The sequence below is a fragment of the Myotis daubentonii genome, chromosome 6 (assembly GCF_963259705.1).
Source record: "Myotis daubentonii chromosome 6, mMyoDau2.1, whole genome shotgun sequence".
NCBI lineage: Eukaryota > Metazoa > Chordata > Mammalia > Chiroptera > Vespertilionidae > Myotis > Myotis daubentonii.
The window spans coordinates 71,257,556-71,279,696 of NC_081845.1; the positions used below are offsets into that span (position 1 = coordinate 71,257,556).

Here is a 22,141-nt window from a genome sequence, read left to right on the forward strand (position 1 = left end):
AACAGGACCACGTTAACGTTCCCCTCCACTGGACTGAATTTCAGACAGGCAGGCTTCATCCTGGCCCTAGGCCTCTGACCTCATTTGTCTTAGAGAATTTACTTTAGAAAACTTTCAATTATAAATTCCTTCGTTGGCTCCTTTGGGTTGTAAATCTTCTTTGAAAGCTTTTTGCCCGTTTCACAACCCAGGAGTGTCTTTCTGCAGGACCTGGAGCCATCGCTTTCTAAAATAATCAAGAAAATAGTGGTCCTATCAGCCAGTCTCCGGGAGAGTGGGAGCCTACCTCCAATGGGTGCCTCGCTCCAAGTTGTAAATTGCCTCCAGTAATGACAATGTGAGAAAGCTTATTTTTGAGGGGGTAAGACCTACTAGCAAAACAGGTAGCTTATAATCCCTTCACCTCAGCTCTTAAAATCTCTCACATTCAGAGCAAAGACTGAATTCTAGCCTCTCTCCACTATTACATTAGGCTTGAATAAAGTCTTTCTTGCCTATTGAACTTTGTCCAGTGCAGCTTTTTCTTTGACACAGGAAAGTGGTTGTCCAACAGCAAGAGTTGGCATATAATGTGGAAAATCAGCGTGGGACCAAGTTAAGAGTGACAAGCCAAAGGCAGGCTATTGCACAAGCCCTAGAAATGGCTGTTGACAAAGGGTGTCTAAAGCTTGCACTAATCCTCATGAGTCACAGGGTTGGCAATTTAACTGCTAAATATAGAGGGCCCTCAGTTCAATTTGAATTTCAAATAAACAACAAATCACTGTTTTAGTATAATTATGTTTCAAACATTGCATGAGATCTACTAAAACAATGGTTTGTTGTTTATTTGAAATTGAAGAATAACTGAGCATCCTATATTTTATCTGGCATTCCAACCAGGAGAAATACATTTTAAACATCCACTATTCCTAGAGAGCAAGAGGCCTGCTTGCAACATTAGTCACCAGCTCTAATAGCTCTCCTTATTGTGGCTTCTTTCCACCTCACCTTCTCTTCTCCCATCTAAAGCTATAAAGGTCCAAAGCAGCAGCTAGCCTGAAGGGGTGTGGGGGGACAGGGAGGAGAAGGAAATACGAACAGAAACCAGCTTCTCCCTAGCCCTCAAGACAGACAGACAGCAAGTGTCAGGCACCCCACAGCTTTGACAAGCGAACAGGGCTAAGGGAAGTCATATCTATGAAGGAAAATGTAAAGTGCTGATACATTTCTTAGACTGGATATTAGTTTTTTAAATTATTGTATAATTTAGAAAGAAGGTATGACACATAGGGATTGCCAAGTTTTCACCCAGAGGCAAAGAAAACTTCCCCATTGTGAGAGAAACAAAAAATAAAGTTGCATTTCCGAATCTTATGTAATATACTTGCTCAGTGTACCAAGTCCATAGATCTAAATATATATATGACAATAAGATAAATACTTTTTAAAACTTATGTCTCAGGATTTTATGAGATTAAGCATTTAAAAGATTAAGAATTCTAATTACTAATAACCTTGCATAGTATACTAATACTTAAAAATATCTTATGCCAAAACAACAATGAGGTACCATCTCACACCTGTCAGACTGGCTGTCATCAACAAATCAACAAACAACAAGTGCTGGAGAGGATGTGGAGAAGAAGGAACACTCGTGCACTGCTGGTGGGAATGCAGACTGGTGCAGCCACTATGGAAGACAGTATGGAGTTTCCTCAAAAAACTACAAATGGAACTCCCATTTGACCCTGTGATCCCACTTCTAGGAATATATCCCAAGAAACCAGAAACAACAATCAGAAAGGATATATGCACCCCTATGTTCATAGCAGCACAATTCACCATAGCTAGAATCTGGAAACAGCCTAAGTGCCCATCAGTAGATGAATGGATTAGAAAACTGTGGTACATCTACACGATGGAATACTATGCTGCTGTAAAAAAGAAGGAACTCTTACCATTTGCAATGGCATGGATGGAACTGGAGAGCATTATGCTAAGTGAAATAAGCCAGTCAATGAAGGAAAAATACCACATGATCTCACTCATTCATGGATAATAGAGACCATTATAAACTTTTGAACAATAATAGATACAGAGGCAGAGCAGCCTCAAACAGATTGTCAAACTGTAGCAGGAAGGCCAGGGAGGGGTGGGGGGCAGGAGGGAGGTGGGTAAGAGATCAACCAAAGGACTTGTATGCATGCATATAAGCATAACCAATGGACATAAGACACTGGGGGGTAGGGGAGGCCAGGGGATTGTCAAGGGCGGGGGGAAAAAAGGGACACATATGTAATACCCTTTGTAAGACTGTAAGCAATAAAATAAAAGAAAAAAAATATCTTATGTATGAGTGAAAAGCACTAAATATTAATGACTATTAATAAAAAGAATGTAACAGTTTTCTAATATTTTTGTGTCACAGGTGTTTGTTTTTATTGAAGTGTAATTACATCAAATAAACTCTATTGATTTTAAGTGTATTAATTTGATGTCTAGTCATTTATATCACAGAATATTTTAAGAATCTAATGAAAACTATTATTTCACATATGCAGGAACACAGATGTTTTTCATACAATTTCAGGGTGTTTATTCTCCCTTAAACAAAAAAAAAATTATATTCTTGTTTTGAGTCTTTTCCTCTAAACTGGTAATTGATTATATGAGAAATGACTTTACAAATGTATTGTACTTATATATCTAAATTGCTTAATGTTGGAACTAAATAATATTTGTAAATATCAGTTTTATCTTTTTAAATGAATGCTATTAATATTATGTTCTCATCTGCTTGATTAGCAATATAATAATGCAGAGTGTTCCAAAAAATATATACACACTTTGAATAATTATAAAGCCAGTGTTTATTAAAATACATTTTATTTTCAAAATTGAGCTGTCAGCTGTTAAAGTATATATACATTTGGGGGGAGAGGGAGAAACCCTGTATATCAGAACACATTAACATGACTGTGTATGTTTTTTTAGATACAGGTTTATTTTTCCCATCTTTCAATGGGAATTCCTATTTAGAACTGCCTTTCTTTGCAACCCTAAGTGAGTTGAAGTCTGTCCTGGAAAAAGAACATAACAGAATTGTTACCATCTACTTGACTATAAAAACAAACACACTGAATGGGACCATTCTCTACAGTGAGTATGAAATGTTTGACCTCCTATGTGTTCAGTTTCTTTCTCAAATATTAACCTATTGAATCAATGAACTATTCATTTAAATATTATGGGAAAACTTTTCTAGCCTAGTGTAGTGGTCGGCAAACTCATTAGTCAACAGAGCCAAATATCAACAGTACAACGATTGAAATTTCTTTTGGGAGCCAAATTTTTTAAATTTAAACTATATAGGTAGGTACATTGTTATTAACTTAGTTAGGGTACTCCTAAGGCTTAGGAAGAGCCACACTCAAGGGGCCAAAGAGCCACATGTGGCTCGCGAGCCGCAGTTTGCCGACCACGGGCCTAGTGCATAAAGCATTACCACCCCCCCCCCAAAAAAAAATCTTTGTGCTTTCTAGTTTTCTTTGGACATTTCTTTAATTTATGACTTACCAACAGGCTCTGAACCAGAAGGAAGGATACAGCAAGCATATATATGTCATAGCTATTGCAGTAAAACATAAATGCTACAAATGTTTCAGAGCAATTTTAAAGATTTTTATGAGAAGAAGGAAAAGAGAGAGAGAGAGAGAGACATCTATGTGAAAGTGAAACATCAACTAGCTGCCTCCTGTACACCCCCCTACTGGGGATCGATCCTGCAACCTGGGCATGTGTCCTGACCAGAAATCAAACCCACAATCCTTCAGTGCTTAGGATGATGCCCAACCGCACTGCCCAGGGCCAGAGCATATTTTTATAATATAAACCACTAAATATAAATTGCATTTAGTACTTGGTAACTTGGAAAAAGCCATTCCAAACCTGAGATTCACTTGACAATTAGGGAAATTCCTATCACTCTTTTAGCATTATCTTAAAACTAGAGGCCTGGTGCATGGATTCGTGCACCGATGGGGTCCCTCTGTCCTGTATCCTCGCGCAATCCGGGACCCCTCAGGGGATGTTGGACTGCCTGCCACTCCTGCCTGCCGCTCCTGCTCATCCTGGCCCTGCTGCACCTGCCACAGGATCATGGCATACCATGAAATGGTCGTATTAAAGTATTTTGCAAAATCAATTAATCATTCTATACTTTCTAAACAAAGGATCGCACCCAGTCAGTCGCCAGCTGTGAGCCTTGTTTCTGGTGCCCGTTGGTCAGCTGAGTGGCACTCCTTCTGTGGGAGCGCACTGACCACCAGGGGGCAGCTCCTGCATTGAACATCTGCCCCCTGGTGGTCAGTGTGCATCATAGTGACCAGTTGACCGGTTGTTCGGTTGTTCAGTCATTCAGTCGTTCGGTATCTTAGGCTTTTATATATAGAGATTAGTTGGTGTAACAAAAGTAGTATTAACAGTATTTGTTTAAGGAAATGCCTCTCTATCTCTAGGGTTTTCTACATTATGCAATATGCCCACAAGGATCTCTGTAACCAGAATTGATGGCCCTCTTTCTTCTATGGCCAGACATCACTAAGTAAATTACTTGCAGTATTCCAAATGTGACAATTGTTTTTTCTCTTTTGAAATGAATGCACAATAATTTTAACAATTCCCTATATTGGAGGTGTAATGTCTTCTTGAATTGATTGTCTACTGCAGGGCAACTCATTATTTCCCAGATCATTTTTCTCCTCTATTTTAAACTATTTTGCAAAATCAATTAATCATTCTATACTTTCTAAACAAAATTAAAACCTTTTTATTGTTTGAGTAAAATGCCTAAAAGAAGCAATTTTGAAAAACTGGATACATCAGAAGTTTTGAACATTAAAACTAAGAATACATGTTATATTTTAGAAAGAAACTAACCTGTCAGAACGAGGCCAGCATTATTTATTTCCCAGGAATATAAGAACCCTGCTTAAATGATGGCTTTAGGATGTCTGATTTATTTATGTTAAGAGAGAGAGAGAGAGAGAAGATTTAGGAAAGGAAAATTTGCTTTTATATTCAAAACTTAAATGATGGTAGGCGACCATGAAATTTGGAGGTAATGGTGCATTTCAGGGGAAACGAAACAAAACTGAACAGAACAAAAACACAAACATAATCATTTAAAGCCACAAAGCAAAGTGATTTTCTGGCTCTGCAGTTTTTAGTCATATCGAATTGGAAGGTGTTTCCTTTGGGAAAGTGTGATTTTACCAACTAAAAACAGCTCTTAGCCAAAGAAGCAGCCAACCTCTGGGGATTCTCCTCTGGGCCCTTGCTCCTGGCTCATGTCTGTATCACCACTCAATGTGCTCCTTTTGAAAGCCATAGAAATGCATGCCAAGCATGTATATCCCCTGCTCAATTCAGCTCTTTAATTTAAACCAATAAAAAACCCAAGGCAATACTAGTGCCATAGGATTATTTTTGCCTTTCATTATCCATTGACCGACCAAAAAACTTAAACTAGAAATTATTAGTAAGAAAAAAAAAATGCCATTGCAATGATTACCTAACTCTGTCCTTGTCTTCTATAATTCTTGTTGTCACTGCACTAAATACATCAAGGCTGTTTACTCATGGAAGTTCCATAGCCTATGAATGGAGATAATAATTTTGTTTGTAAAGCATTTCTTTCGTTCATTTGTAAAGTGGCCATTCAATCCTACACTGTTGGGAATACCTCAGTAGACTGTTTCATGAGATTGTTGCTTTTACTCCTCTTATAATTTGTCAAACTCAGAAGCCTCACAACAGATGAACACAAAGACTTTAGTGAATCAGTTAAACCTGCATAGTTTTGAAACGTGTTGCTTAACTTGACTTAGGGCTAGTTTTCTTTCCTTTGAAATCAGTATATTCTATGTAGGAGCAATTTAAAAACAGTAAGGAAGTTAAATCAAATGTTTCACGTTAGAGTCTAGATAATTTTTATCTGGATTTTTGTTTTTTGGCTTTTTTTTTAGTTTTGCTGGTTTTTTTCCATTTCTGAACATTTCAGTAAAAATTCAATCCCATTCTGCAAACATTTATTGAACATTTCTATTTTGTTATCATCAAATATTAAAGGGAAAAGGATAGCAGGTTGTAAGCCCTGTCATCTTTGAATTATATTCCTAGTTCAAAACCGTAGATTTACCTTTTCTCAGTTTGCCTCTCCAACTAATTGATGTTGAAAAGGGAAAAAGAAAAGGAAGATAAAACTTGAATCCTTGTGCAGTTATAGTAAAAACCTTAGAAAAGACTGCTTAAAAAAGAATGCTCTGTGGGAGGGAGACGGCTCTGAGAACAGCAGTCAGGATGAAAAGCACGTTTTCTGAATCTGCCACTGAACCAATTCAGAATTCTGGAACCCAGTCCAAGGAGCTACTAATAGGTCACAGGAGAAGGGAGGAGACCACACAAAACTCTTTAGGTGCACTTTCAGAAAATGAGCTCGCTCAGCAAGCAGTATCAATCAGGGGGTTTCATCATGGGATGTATTACCATGCAGTTGAATCCATTCTGTGCTGCTTCTCTGAAAAGAAATAAGCAAGCCCTTTGGAAGTATGTGATCTTTGAGAATTAGGAGCAGACATCTGACCAAATGACAGGAGGCAAATTACATGATCAACTCGAGTGGGAGCACTGGATTCAGAAGCAACCTTGATATTATTTTGTGTTTGTCTTTAAGAAATAAAGCAAAAGAAGGGCTAGTTTTAGGTATTTATTCCAGGTAGGAGTCAACAGGAAAAGTAGGATGATTGGGCCCTCCTGTTTTGTGCATTTAGGAAGGGCTAAAAGAAGAGATTTCTGATATTGCTGAAGGAAGCAAATTAAATCTGAAGAATCTGACATCTGCCTTTCTCTATAAAATGATTCCCAGCAGAATACAGAATATCTTCCTTAGATACTTCATTGGCCAAGGCCAATGAAATCCTATAGTATTTCCTGACATCATATTAAAAAGCATCTTTTCTTATAGAAAAAACGTATGCTGTCACAAATAGGAAGGGTAATAATGCTAGGTGAAATAAGTCAGAGAGAAAATGGCAAATACCATATATTTTCACTTATATGTGGAACCTAAAAAATGAAATAGACAAATAAAATTGAAACAGACTCATATATACAAAGAACAGACTGATGATCGACAGAGGGGACGGGCTTTGGGGCTTGGTGGAAAATGTGAAGGGATTAAGAAGTGCCAATTGGTAGTTACAGAACAGTCAAAGGGTTGTAAAGTATGGCATGAGGAATATAGTCAATAATATTGTAATAACTATGTATGGTGTCAAGGTAGGTACTTGAAATATTAGGGGGATCACTTTGTAAAGTATGTGATGGTCAAATCATTGTCTAACCTATGATGTATACCTGAAACTAATACAAAATAATATTGAATGTAAACTGTAATTGAAAAAATAATATTTTTAAAAAGTTTGCTCAAATGTTTTAATCAATTTTACAATACCTACCATAAAATGTTGGGGGAATTTTTGTCCTATCTTAATAACTCCCAATGGAGCTTGCTCTAGATCAGTGGTTCTCAACCTTCCTAATGCCACGACCCTTTAATACAGTTCCTCATGTTGTGGTGACCCCCAACCATAAAATTATTTTTGTTTCTACTTCATAACTGTAATTTTGCTACTGTTATGAATCGTAATGTAAATATCTGATATGCAGGATGTATTTTCATTGTTACAAATTGAACATAATTAAAGCATAGTGATTAATCACAAAACAATATGTAATTATATATGTGTTTTCCAATGGTCTTAGGTGACCCCTGTGGAAGGGTCGTTCGACCCCAAAAGGGGTCGCGACCCACAGGTTGAGAACCACTTCTCTAGATGAATAAGAAAGGGAGTAGAGTTGAAAGCATAGATAATAGATTCATACATTGCCATTCATTAGTTTGCAGAGATTTCCTTTTATTTTACCTTATCTTTTTTATGACAGCAAAAGTCAAATTCAACAAAACTGAGCACCTAGAAAGTGCATCACACTCTGCTAGGCACTGTGAGGAATATAAAAATGAATAAGAGATGCCCTAGCCGGCATGGCTCAGTGGATAGAGCATTGGCCTGCAGATGGAAGGGTCCCAGGTTTGATTCTGGTCAAGGGCACATACCTTGGTTTCAGGCTCCTCCCTGGCCCTGGCCCTGCTTGGGGCATGTGCAGGAGGCAACCAACCAATGCGTTTCTCTCACATCAATATTTCTCTCTCTCTTTCCCTCTCTCTTCCACTCTCTCTAAAAATCAATGGGAAAAATATCCTCGGGTGAGGATTAAAAACAAATAAATAAATAACTAGAAGGAAAAAAATTTATTCCAAAAAAAAGAGATGATGTGCATCCCATTTCTCACCATTTAGTGGAGAGAAACTATGTACATGATTATATGAGAACGCTGACCATTATAAGTCTTATAATAGGAGTAACAATTAAGAACTGAGGCTTAGTACAGAGATTCCTTACATGGAATCTGTGCTTACATATCTTCACTAACTAGGAAACCCCTCATAATCTTGTGTGTAACATCTCTATTCCACCACCCTCCTCAGGACTCCACCCTTGCCCTGAATAGAGTATGCATTTGATTAGAATAGTTCTTAATGTTCTGTTTGCAAGGTACTCAACTTTGAGGGTTGTGATGAAAAATTGAAAGGTATTGAGACTTTACTTTAGGAAATTTTTCTATTAAACATTGTTATACTTCCTTCCTCTGATAAGTAGTAAGAAGAGGGTATATATATCAAGGGTTTAGTCAAAATATAAATGGAATCAAAGATAATTCTTTTCCTGGGGGTACTTGATCAGGAACATAACAGAGTTTGGCAAATTTTTCTCTAATGGCCAGAGAGTAAAGAATTTTTCAGGCCACATATTCTCTGTCCCAGCTGTTCAACTCTGCCAAGTATAGCGTGAAAGCAGCCATAGAAAAAAATAAATACCTGAATGTGACTGTTTTCCCCAAAAGACTTTACTTATAAAACCAGACAATGGCAGAATTGGACTCATGGCCCATAGTTTGCCAACCCTTGACCTATAATGATGTTCTTTATTAAACTTCTCTTGAAAGAAAACAATCATGTTAAGAATAATTAGATGCTATTTCTTTGACTGAAATTAATGAAGAAATAAGTCAGTGAGAGATACAACTCTGCTTCTGATGTGATTACATCAAGGGAAGACCTAGTGAGGAACAAGCTTGCTTCTGGTGGCCAGAGGTAGGTATGAAAATATACTCAGTCAAGGATTGAAATTGCTGCCATGAACATCTCAAGAACAGTATAATTCAGGGATTAAGAAAACTACTTGAGCTGGACTACCTAGCTCCAACTTTTGGATAAGTACTTAATGTCTCTGTGCCTCAGTTTCTGTAAAACGGATAATATTAATAATAATGATACCAAAGATATGAAAGAGTTGTAATAAAGATTGAGAGACAACATGTTCAATTTGCTTAAAACAGTGTTTTGTACAGGACAAAATGGAGAAAGTGATAAAATTCTTTTTTTAATTTTTTATTTTGTTTTTGTGGGATTTTTTCTCTTTTTAATCTTTATTGTTGAGATTATTATAGATGTACCTCTTTTTTCCTCCCATTGCTCCCCTCCACCTGGTTCCCACCCCACCCCACAGGCCTTCACCACGCTACTATCTGTGTCCATAGGTAATGCATATATCTATATAAGACCTTTGTTTAATCTCTTCCCACCCCTTTACCCTCTTCCCTCTGAGCATCATCAGTTTGTTCCATTTCCATGCCTCTGATTCTATTTTATTCACCAGATTATTCTGTTCATTAGATTTCTTGTTCATTTATTTTGATTTTTAGATTCAATTATTGATAGGTATGTATTTGTTGCCATTTTTTGTTCATATTTTTTATCTTTTTCTTTTGCTTCTTCTTCCTCTTCTTAAAGAATACCTTTCAGCATTTCACATAATACTGGTTTGGTGGTGATCAACTCCTTTAGCTTTTTCTTGTCTGTGAAGCTCTTTATCTGACCTTCAATTCTAAATGATAGCTTTGCTGGATAGAGTAATTTTGGTTGTCAGTCCTTCCATTTCATCACTTTGAATATTCCTTGCCACTCCCGTCTGGCCTGCATAATTTCTGTTGAGAAATCAGCTGACAGTCGTATGTAACTAACTGCTTTTCTCTTGCTGCTTTTAAGATTCACTCTTTGTCATTAGCCCTTGGCATTTTAATTATGATGTGTCTTGGTGTGGTTCTCTTTGGTTGCCTCTTATTTGGGACTCTCTGTGCTTGTAAGTCTATTCCTTTCACCAGGTAGGGGAAGTTTTCTGTCATTATTTCTTCAAATAGGTCTTCAATATCTTGCTCTCTCTCTTCTGGCAACCCCATAATGTGAATTTTGGTACACTTGAAGTTGTCCAAGAGGTTTCTTACACTATCTTTATTTTTTTTTTATTGCTTAAAGTATTACAAAGAGTATTACATATGTCTCCTTTTTTTTCCCCCGCCCTTGACAATCCCCTGGCCTCCCCTACCCCCCAGTGTCTTATGTCCATTGGTTATGCTTATATGCATGCATACAAGTCCTTTGGTTGATCTCTTACCCACCCCCCTCCTGCCCTCCCACCCTCCCCGGCCTTCCCGCTGCAGTTTGACAATCTGTTTGAGGCAGCTCTGCCTCTGTATCTATTATTGTTCAAAAGTTTATAATGGTCTCTATTATCCATGAATGAGTGAGATCATGTGGTATTTTTCCTTCATTGACTGGCTTATTTCACTTATCATAATGCTCTCCAGTTCCATCCATGCCATTGCAAATGGTAAGAGTTCCTTCCTTTTTAGAGCAGCATAGTATTCCATCGTGTAGATGTACCACAGTTTTCTAATCCATTCATCTACAGATGGGCACTTAGGCTGTTTCCAGATCTTAGCTATGGTGAATTGTGCTGCTATGAACATAGAGGTGCATATATCCTTTCTGATTGGTGTTTCTGGTTTCTTGGGATATATTCCTAGAAGTGGGATCACAGGGTCAAATGGGAGTTCCATTTGTAGTTTTTTGAGGAAACTCCATACTGTCCTCCATAGTGGCTGCACCAGTCTGCATTCCCACCAGCAGTGCACAAGTGTTCCTTTTTCTCCACATCCTCTCCAGCACTTGCCGTTTGTTGATTTGTTGATGATAGCCAGTCTGACAGGTGTGAGATGGTACCTCATTGTTGTTTTGATTTGCATCTCTCAGATGATTAGTGACTTTGAGCATGTTTTCATATGTCTCTTGGCTTTCTGAGTGTCCTCTTTTGAAAGGTGTCTATTTAGATCCTTTGCCCATTTTTTGATTGGATTGTTTATCTTCCTTTTGTTAAGTTGTATGAGTTCCCTATAAATTTTGGAGATTAGGCCCTTATCAGATATGACATTGGCAAATATGTTTTCCCACGCAATATATTTTTGGATTCTCTTTTCTTTTTGCTCTTCTGGTTGGGTGGTTTTTGCTTCCTCATATTCCAAATCGTTGATTTGATTCTCAGAATCCTCTACTCTACTTTTGAATACCTGTATATTATTCTTTATTTCAGTCAGTGTATGCTTAATTTCTGCATGGTCCTTTTCCATTTTTGTGGATGTTTCTAGAAGATTTTTTAGTAACCTTATAACTGGAGTTTTGAACTCTATATCCAGTAGTTTGCTTTCTTCCATTTCTTTCATTTGTGACATGTTTGTTTGCCTCTGCATTTTGGCTGCTTCCCTGTGTTTGTTCCTATGTATAGGATAGAGCTGCTATGTCTCCTTGAGTTGGTAGAGTGGCCTTGTATAGTAGGTGTTCTATAGATCCTGGTGGCTCAGCCTCCACAGTCACCTGAGCTGGGAGCTCTACGTGCACCCCTTTGTGGACTGTGAGCACAGTCTTGTTGTAGCTGAGACTTGATTGCTGTTGGTGTCACTGAGAGGAATTGACCTCCAGTCCAATTGGCTGTGAGGACCAGCTGCGACTACAGTGGGAGAGCTGTTATGCAGGAGTCACCCCTATGGAGCAGGACTTGCTTCAATGGGGCTTTGGTGCTCACTGAGTCTGCCCCTTGAGTGTGTGGCTTATGGATGTGTAGAGTTGTAATCTGTTATGGTCTGACACTGACCACTAGGTACACTGGCTCTTGGGTCTACAGGGAGGCTCACAGTCAGTCACTGTCTGGGGCTACCCAGCGGGAGCTACAGAGAGATCTGCAGATCTTTCTCTTTGCATTGGGTTTGGAAGTGCCCAGATGAGATCCAGCTATGAAGCAAGGCAGGCTGGTGCTGGTGCCAGGTCTTGGGCCTCTTATTGATATGTTTGGGGCTCCCTGCCCCAGTTGTAGCTTGTTTGAGAGATTTTAACCTGAGCAAGGACAGACCATTCATATGCAAAAAGCCACTGCACACAGCTTGGATGGGGTTATAAATTGGATGAGGTGGGGTCTTAGATAATCACCAGGGCTGAACAACCAGAAATGGCTGCTGGTCAGACCTGCAACCAGGAGGTTCCAGCTGCCCAAGTTCCTGCCAAGATGCCAGATAATCCAGTTTCTCCTTATATGTATGTGTGTTCCCCAGAGCCTCTCCTTGGTGCTGGAGCTCAGAGGATCTGGGACCTTGTAAGTTCAGTTCATTGTGCTGGCCTTTTAAGAGGAACAGCTGGGTCTCCAGCAGCCTCTGTGTCACTGACCCCCAATCCCCACTGGATTTTACAGCCCACAGCTCTTACTTCGTTTCCCAGCTCTGGGACCCTGGGCTGGGGATCTGGTGTGTGGCTGGAAAACCTTGCTCCCCTGGGCGGCCTCCACAGAGACGATCTCCCTCCCAATTAAAAAAGCAGCATACATGGGTGCCGTACCAGCCCATTCCGTGCTTCTGCACCTCCTACCAGTCTCAGTGAGCTTTCTTCTTTGCTTCTCTAGTTGTAGACTTCCATTCGTCCAGCTTTCCAGCAGTTCTAGGTGATGGTCGTTCTGTATTTCATTTGTAATTTTGATGTGGTTGTGGGAGGCAGCGAGTATAGGCATTTACCTACTCTGCCATCTTCTGAAAGTAATAAAATTCTTATTCAGATAATGCTTGAATCCATTTTCCCTTATAACTTGCCTGGAAGGGACACTTGGGAATTGCAGGCCCAGGATACTGTATTTTTGTCTGAAAGTTGTCATTAATGTTACATCTATTTGATAGACATATCTATTCAGGGAAAGAATAATTAGACTCTAAAAAACCCTGGATTCATAAATGTCAAGAAGTGGGATAGACAATTGGTGCAATTTTTCTTTTCATTTTATCCAAATGAAGAGGATTTGTTGGCACCAAGAGTCTTGTATTACAGTTTTTATTTAACAGGTTAAGCAAAATTAACAGGCTAGGAAAAATTAAACCATGCTCTCTATCAATTTTAGAAACTGGCCCAGAAGTCATTCTGCAGCAGCATGTAATACACATGTGCCAGTAATTAATTATGCGTGCCAAACTGCTGCCACAATCCTTCAGTGCGCCTCAGAGAATCTCTGCTTGCCATCCTTCCACTGACTAACTAGCTCATCCTAACTGCATCCTGAATGCATGTTGCTGCTCATGATGCCACTGCTACTCTGTCTTTTTACCATGCACAATGCTTCTGAGGTTGCTGCTGGGGTTACCGCTACTATAAAACCTTTAACAAGGGAGGAGTTCTAAAGCTGCAGTAAAAGTGTGTGCGTTCAATGGGGAACTCAGTGCAGGCCCAGGGAATGGTTTTTATCTCATGCCATTAAGGTGGTACCAGGGATGACGAGATCATCCAAATGCTGCTGTAGGCAAATCGAAATATCATTAGGTGACCAGTGGTGGACTTGAACCCAAGTCAATGTGAGCTAACTGTAAAACTTGGGTAAATCAATTAACTTTCGGTGTTTTAGTTTGACTATAAATAGTGCAATGTAATTTTTATGATCAAGTTCACAAGACTTGAGAAAATGTATATAAAAGTGTTTTGAAAAATACAAAGTGCCATACAAATGTATGGTATTATATCTTTCCTGAAAAATGGTAGAAAGTCATGTTACTTTATGGAAATTTAGAAATTTGGCCACTATATACCTGATTTAATATACATAACTATATTGATCACTATCTATTTAAAAGGAATTATGTTGAACTTCATTTTAACTAAAACTGATGGACAACTGATGAATCTCTTCTGAATGTTTATTTTTATAGGATCTCAAATCAAATTGTCGAAAGAAATAATAATACAAGAATAAACTATGTTTCATGTACTCATAACTGTAAACCTGCTTTGCCCCAACCCTGTATAAATATGGTATATATAAATTTCAGATTTATAATTGTAGGGTTTACTCTCTAAAAGACTATAATATTTAGAAACTAGAGTCTATTGTTTTGCAATTAATGATTTTATTTATTGTTCTAGGCAGCATATTTATTTTACTTTTTATCTTTATTATCAAAAGTGTTACAAATGCCCCCCTTTTCCCCCTATTGTACCACGCCCTCCCCAGGCCTTCACCACACTATTGTCTATCCATGGGTTATGGATATATATATATATATATATATATATATATATATATATATATATATATATAAAAGCCTAAGCGACCGGTCAACCACTTGACCACTCAACTGGTCAACCAGTTGCTATTATGCACACTGACCACCAGGGGGCAGACACTCAATGCAGCAGTTGCCCCCTGGTGATCAGTGTGCTCCCACAGCCAACCTCCCGCAGTCCCTTCTCCCTCCACACCCACACCCCTGCTGGACAACCTCCCATGGTCCCTCCACCTGGCCGGCCAGCCCTGATCAGCCCCAATCGCCGGCCAGGCCAAGGGATCCCACCCGTGCACAAATTTGTGCACTGGGCCTCTAATATACATATAAGTTCTTTGGTTAATCTCTTCCTGTCCACTCCCTTCCCTCTGAAATTCATCAGTTTGTTGCATCAAATCGAGAGATACAATCAATAATTTTATTAGGATAAATGAAATTTGAGAATTACATATTGTAAAAGAGTTTCAGGATATTTTCTGAATAAATATTCAGAAAACTCACAATACACGTGATTTATTGAAAAAAAATTACCACAAAACCTTAAAGCATTAAGAATTATTTCAAAAGAGGGTAGGTTCTCACTTCTTCATTAATGCATCATCAAGCATCTTTTCAGTGAAACAACAGAATGGCTTTCGTTCAATGGCTTAATGATGGGCTCCTCTAGAGAAAACACAAGATGCTGGTACAAAGTTTGTGTTTCTAAATGTGTTCCCATTGCTCCAAACACCCTCCCCAAGTTTTAAAATAAAAGTCCAAAATATACTAAAAAAATTACTCATTATACTCTCAAGTTCAGAGAAAAGCAGCCTAAGAAATTGAATGGGAAGTCGTGGGGAAAACACTAAAGAGTAGAAGTCCAAAAACTGCTAGTGAATCTCAGGAGAGTCAGAGAAGAGGAAGCTGCATTACCCTCTGCCAGGCACAGACTAATTCGGGGTTTTGTATAGCTCAAGCCCTCAGAAGCATGGTAAAAACCTGGATGAGTTGTGTGGGTTCTAGTAAAGGACATTTAGGAAGATCTCAAAAGAGTGATTTTCAACCATTTTTATGATATTATTTGCTACTTGTATTTTATTATTAAATCTTTAATACTATTGCTTTATCCAATAGATGATGTAAAAAGTACTAATTATAATCACAAAGGAAACAATTGATAAATTAACCTACACTAAAATTAAGAACATATGTTCATCAAAACTCACCCTTAAGATTGACAAGACAGTCTACAGAATTGGAGAAGTTATTTTCAATATGTATGTTTTACAAAGAGCTTGTATCCTATATAAATACATATGTATGAATATAGATACAGATACCAGATCTATACTCTACAATCAATAAGGGGGGAAACAGAAATATGAGCAAGAAATACAAACTGACACTTCACAAAAGGGGATACCAAAATAGTCACTAAACATGAAAATATGTTCAACTTCCCTAATGTGAAGAAAATTAAAGCTACAATAATAAACACAGAATAGTTAAAATCTACAAGGTGACCATCCAAGTGATGGTAAGAAGATGGAGCAGCTATAACTCTTATATATTAATATGCTGCTGGTAAAAAGTTAAATCGGAACATCATTTTAGAAAACTGGCAATAGCTACTAAATTAATTACATTCATACTCACAGAATAATTCAACTCCTAGTTATATACACAATAGAAGGACATGCACTTCAATCCAAGAGACACATACAAGGTTGTCATAGCAGTATTATTAATAATAACCAAAAACTGGGAGGGGGATGGCCATCTATAGAAAAAGGAATAACTGAATTGTGAATATTTGTTTAATAGAATATTAAAGCAATAAAAAATTAATAATAAACTTTAGCATGAATGCTGTCTCCCCAACATAATATTGAGCAAAACCAACTAGACAGAAAAGAATATATACAGTATGATCCACTAATATGAAGATTAAAATGAAGCAAAAGTAATTCTGTTAAACATCAGGATGTGGTTACTATTAGTAGAGGAAAGAAAGTAGTGATTGATAGGACTTCAGACAATGTAAATAACGTTCTTTTTCTGTAATTGGTGGTATTTAAATGAGCAGGTTATTTTGTGATCATTCACTGAGTTATATATGCTTAAAATTTGTGATTTTTCTGTATGAGTTATACTCCAATCAAGAATATTTATAAAAGAAATGTATGTACTTACATGGAAAGATGTCCAAAATGTACTGTTAAGTGAAAGAGAAAGGTGAATAAAACTATTTATTACATTATTTAATTAGTTTTAAAAATAAAATCAGGCTATAAAAATATTTGTATATTTGTGTACATAATAGAAAAAATAGTGAGATGAAGAATGGGCTGAAGGAAGGGAGATTGTTTTCTCTTTATAATTTACTACTAGAGTCCCGGTGCACAAAAATTTGTGCACTCGGGGGGAAGGGGGAGTCCCTCAGCCCAGCCTGTGCCCTCTAGCAGTCTGGGACCCCTCGGGAGATAATGACCTGCTGGCTTAGGCCTGCTCCCGGGTGGCAGAGGGCAGACCCAATCCCTAGGTGCAGCCCCTGGTCAGGCTCAGAGCAGGGCCGATTGGGGAGTTGGAGCGCCGCCCCCTGTCATGCACAGAGCAGGGCAGATTGGGGGGTTGGGGCACCACCCCCTGTCACACTCAAGGCAGGGTCGATGGGGAGGTTGGGGCGCGACCCCCTGTCACGCACAGAGCAGGGCCAATCCGGGGGTTGGGGCACTGCCCCGTCACACACAGAGCAGGGCCCATCAGGGGGTTGGGGCTCTGTACCCTGTCATGCACAGAGCAGGGCCCATCAGGGGGTTGGGGAGCTCCCTCCTGTCATGCACAGAGCAGGGCCCATCAGGGGGTTGAGGAGCTCCCCCCTGTCACTCACAGAGTAGGTCCGATAGGGGAGTTGGGTCACCGTCCCCTGTCACACACAGAGCAGGGCAGATCAGTGGGTTGGGGCGCCGCCTTCTATCACCCACAGAGCAGGGCCAATCAGGGGATTGGGGCTCTGCCACTGTCACACTCAGGGCAGGGCCGATGGGGAGGTTATGGCTCTACCCCGTCACACACAGAGCAGGGCCCATGGGGACGCTAGGGGGTTGGGGCACCACCCTCTATCACCCACAGAGCAGGGCCGATCAGGGGGTTGGGGCGCCACCACTCTCACACTCAGGGCAGGGCCGATGGGGAGGTTATGGCTCTACCCCCTCACACACAGAGCAGGGCCGGGGGGGTGGGGAGGGTTGGGGTGCCGCACCCTGTCACACACAGAGCCGCAGGGCCGATCAGGGTGTTTGGGCTCTGTCCCCTGTCATGCTGATCCTGGTGCTGGGAGGCCTCTCAGCTCTGCTGATCCCGGTGCTGGGAGGCATATTACCCTTTTACTATATAGAATAGAGGCCTGGTGCATGGGTGGGGGCTGGCTGGTCTGCCCTGAAGGGTGTCCTGGATCAGGGTGGGGGTCCCCACTGGGGTGCCTGGCCAGCCTGGATGAGGGGATGATGGCTGTTTGCAGCTGGTCACACACCCTTCAGGGTAGGGGTCCCCACTGGGGTGCCTGATCAGTCTGGGTGAGGGGCTGAGGGCTGTTTTCAGGCTGGGGGTGACTGAACTCCCAAACGCTCCTTTTTTCCTTTTTTTTTTTTTTATTCTGGGCCAGCTTTAGCTCTGAGGCTTGGCTCCAGCTCTTAGGCCTCTGCTCCTGAAAGTAGGTTTCTGGCCTTTGCATACAATGTTACGAATCTGCTGGCTGAAGTCCAAGGTATTTGTTACAATGTTTGAAACTGCAGGCGGGGAACGTTGGTTTCCGTCACTGAGGCAAGCAAGCCTCATGTTAGTTTCAAGCTGCCTGGCTGCCGGCTGCCATCTTAGCTGACAGTTAATTTGCATATCTCGCTGATTAGCCAATGAAAAGGGTAGCGGTTGTATGCCAATTACCATGTTTCTCTTTTATTAGTGTAGATTTCTTTTTTATGAAATACATTAAAATTAAACTATAAATAATAAGAAGTCGAAGTATTCAATACTCAGTAGTATGAGGAAATTGAGGTTCAAAATAAAGTAATCTATCTATTGGTAAACAGAGTCGGACATTAATCTCATGTCAAGTTAATGCTGTTAACATCATGCCATTTTCAGCCCATGGAAAATGTATATTTCTAATATAGGGCTATTACATTGCATAATTACCTAATAACACTCCTATGATTCACCAATCATAACCCCCTGAAACAAAACAATTGTCTGTGAATGAATTAATGATTGTTATTGAATATAATAAATCTACATTTCTCACTAATTTAATGTAATTTTGTTCCTAAAGGTAGTGAGAAGAATTTTGGATAACAGTTTCTTCATTTATTTCTTGTGGAAGGAAGGCCCACAGTTAAGTATGGATGTGGAAGCTCCCCAAATAGCTTGACTCTCTCTGCTAATTATAGAACTAACACAAATGCATTCATCCCTATCACCATACGGTAAGTATTCCACAGTCGTTTTTCAAACTGTAGTGCTGAGCCTTATTTTTAAAGTGGTATTTATATGGATAACAGTCACCCAAATACAGAAAGACAAAAGGTTTCATCTAAAATTGTTTTGGTAATCCTTTTTTTTTTCAGTTTGGTGGAGGACTAGTGGGCATCTAATCCTGTCCAAAAGGTTGTTGAACGTTGGTCCTATCCAAAACTTGCATAGTTAATATAAACCCTCTTTTCTGCATGTCCCTAACCCCAACCCATCTCCCTAACCCATGTGCCATTACCAGTTAGATACCTGTTACTGAGGCAAGAAGGGTTATTGTTGACAGTACAGCCACGATATAGGTATTGGACTAATAAAACATGGTAATATTTTTCAATATATTAGTCCTATGAAACACAAATATACATAAATATTATGGGCTATTTGAATCAAGGACCATTTGGCCTGGACCATATGTCTCATCTCAGTGGATGTTTTAGACAAGACCAAATGGTAGTGGAGTAAACGCCCTAGCGGTTTGGCTCAGTGGAGTAAACTACAAATTAAACTAAGATTTAATTTGACACAATCAAATTGTACACAAAAAGAATCAATTGTTTTCAGAATATAATGGGACAAATAAATAGTCTGGTTGTTCAGGTAAAGCTAAGGTATAGTTCAATTGTTTAACAAAATATCTATTGAGTGAAAAGAGTACAGCTGCATTGACTGCACAGAAAAGAGAAAAACTGAATATTAAATGGAAATATCTTTCTGGAACAAATAAAGTTTTGAAAATCAATCTTAAAATTAGTTCATGCTTCAGTATAAGGGAATCTCAGGAGAGAGAAATGGCTAAAAGCAATGGTTATATCCCAAGGGTATTACTGAACAAAATTTTCACATACCAACCAAGAATTTAAAATTTTTCAACAGTGCAGCAATCTGGCAATTATGGTCTCTAAAGTTACTCTCAGTTAAAAATAATATTTTGTGTCTGAGTTTGCATGCTATATGACAGTTGGATAAGTTAGTTTGATCAGCAGGAATCTTAGCTAACTTATGAAGGTTGTATAAATCAAATAAACTTCCAGGGTCTGCATCAATCTGAAAATGAAATCAAGGGAATTGACAAAAATCTGAAAAAGGAAACTCCTTATAAAGGCAGGGAGAGTATTTTACTCATTTTTAATGTACTTAGCCAAGGCATCAGATGGAAAGTTTCTCAGTAAATGTCTGAATAAAGAGATGAGGTATCTAGGCTGAGCAATTCAGTTGATTATGACAAGACAGCAATGAAATTACCCTAAAGTACAGACAGTATTATTCATAAATTAAGCATACACTTTTGGAACACTGAGTTCTGTATGGATAAAATTTCAAAGCAATGGGCTTACTCCAATTTCAATCATCTCTCTTACAAAGGTTAGCAGTTGATACCAAAAAAAAAAAAAAAAAAAAGAGGCAAATGAGTAGTTGAATAACAATTTAAAAGGGATTTCTATTGATAATGTCATCCTTTTAGATAATACAATCATTTTAAGCAAACAATGGCACATATTTAAAATAAAATTAGGAGTAACCCATAGACACAGACAATAGTGTGGTGAAGGCCCGGGGGAGGGAGGGAGCATGTGGAGAGGGTCAGTGGGGTATAAGGGAACATCTATAATACTTTCAACAATAAAAAATAAATTTAAAAAATAAATAAAATAAAATTAGGAATAAAATTGTGACTGATTAATACCTGAGTAAAAAGAGAGGTGTCAAAATGAATACTTATTTCCTGTTGTGCAATGTATAGAAGATTTTATTGTTGAGATAACAAGCAATGAAAGAAGATTTGATAGAGAAGATTGTGAGTTCAGGCTTGAGCATAATGAGATTAAGGTGCCTATGAAACATAAAATGGAGTTTGAAAGTTGAATATATGGATATAGACCTCAGAGAAGAGGTCTAGATTGGAGATATAAATTTATGAGTCATCAGTGTGCAGATGGTCATTGAAATCACAGGTGTGAATGAAAGCATAGAGTGAGTAGAAAAAATTGCCTGGACTGAGTCTTGAGGAGCTAGCATTTAATGACTGAGTAGAGGAAGATGAAACTATAAAAGGATCTCAGGAGTAACCAGAACAGTAGGAGGCAAACAAAAGGAGTGGGGAGTCTGGGGAGGGAATGGAAAGGTTTGTCAGATGCTCTGATAGTCCATTGGACTATCCACAAGATCCCATAGCCTGAAGAATTCATTCTACGGGGATAGCGTAAGAAAGCAGATTGGAGAAACTTGAAATAACAAGAGTAGACCACTCTTTCAAAAAGGTTAACTGTGAAGGTGTAAAAAGAGGTAAGATGGTAACTAGAGGGAGGTGATGAGTTAAGAGGGGGGGGGAATGTAAGATGACAGAGATTTAAGCATGTTTAATTGTCAATCAGAAGGTGTTGATGCATAGAAAAATAGAGTAATTGAGTACTTAAGTCACTTAGAAGTTTGGAGCAACAACATACAATATACATGAGAAAATATTCCTTCCAGAGGGTAGGAAATAACGAAAGACACACACATTGAGACTTCTGTCTTTGTGTACATCCTTTGATGTATGACTGCCTTTTGCTTTATCCCTATCTGTCCAGTTGTTATGTCACCTTCTCTCTCTGCCTTGTGTACTCCAGTCTTACTTCTCATCCTTAACTGGGCATAGTTTAAAACTCACGGGTCTTTTTGTACAGTTCATCCTAGCTATCCTAATTCTCACTAATAGGACTCTTTCTATACAAATTCATAATAAAGTTTACCCTAAAAAGCATGTGAATTAGGTTGTTTTTAATTGCATGAATGTTGATGTCCTTTCTCTTATATTTAAGGGTTCTTAACAATAAAATACTATCCCCTGGTTAAGAACTTATTTTTTAATTAATAAAATGAGCTCTAAGGTAAACATGTAAAAGATGCTTTGAATTTTATTTTGCTGTTAGCCCTGGAGAATAAACATGTCAGTATTTCTTCATACTAAATCTGCATTACAGCTGTAGGGTAGATAACAGAAGTAGAACAAACTCAAATAAGCCACTTGTAGTGATTGAGGTCAATTCAGTACCAAGATAGAAGTTCT

General features: G+C 38.8%; 1 protein-coding gene across 1 annotated transcript in view; it reads left to right on the top strand.

Annotated features, from left to right (window-relative positions):
* Positions 1–22,141, top strand: part of EYS (eyes shut homolog) — a 1,266,634-nt gene that overhangs the window by 991,843 nt on the left and 252,650 nt on the right. Inside the window, 2 exon segments of the mRNA XM_059702239.1 lie at positions 2,977–3,141; positions 18,893–19,046. Of these exon segments, the coding sequence (XP_059558222.1) occupies positions 2,977–3,141; positions 18,893–19,046 (319 nt within the window).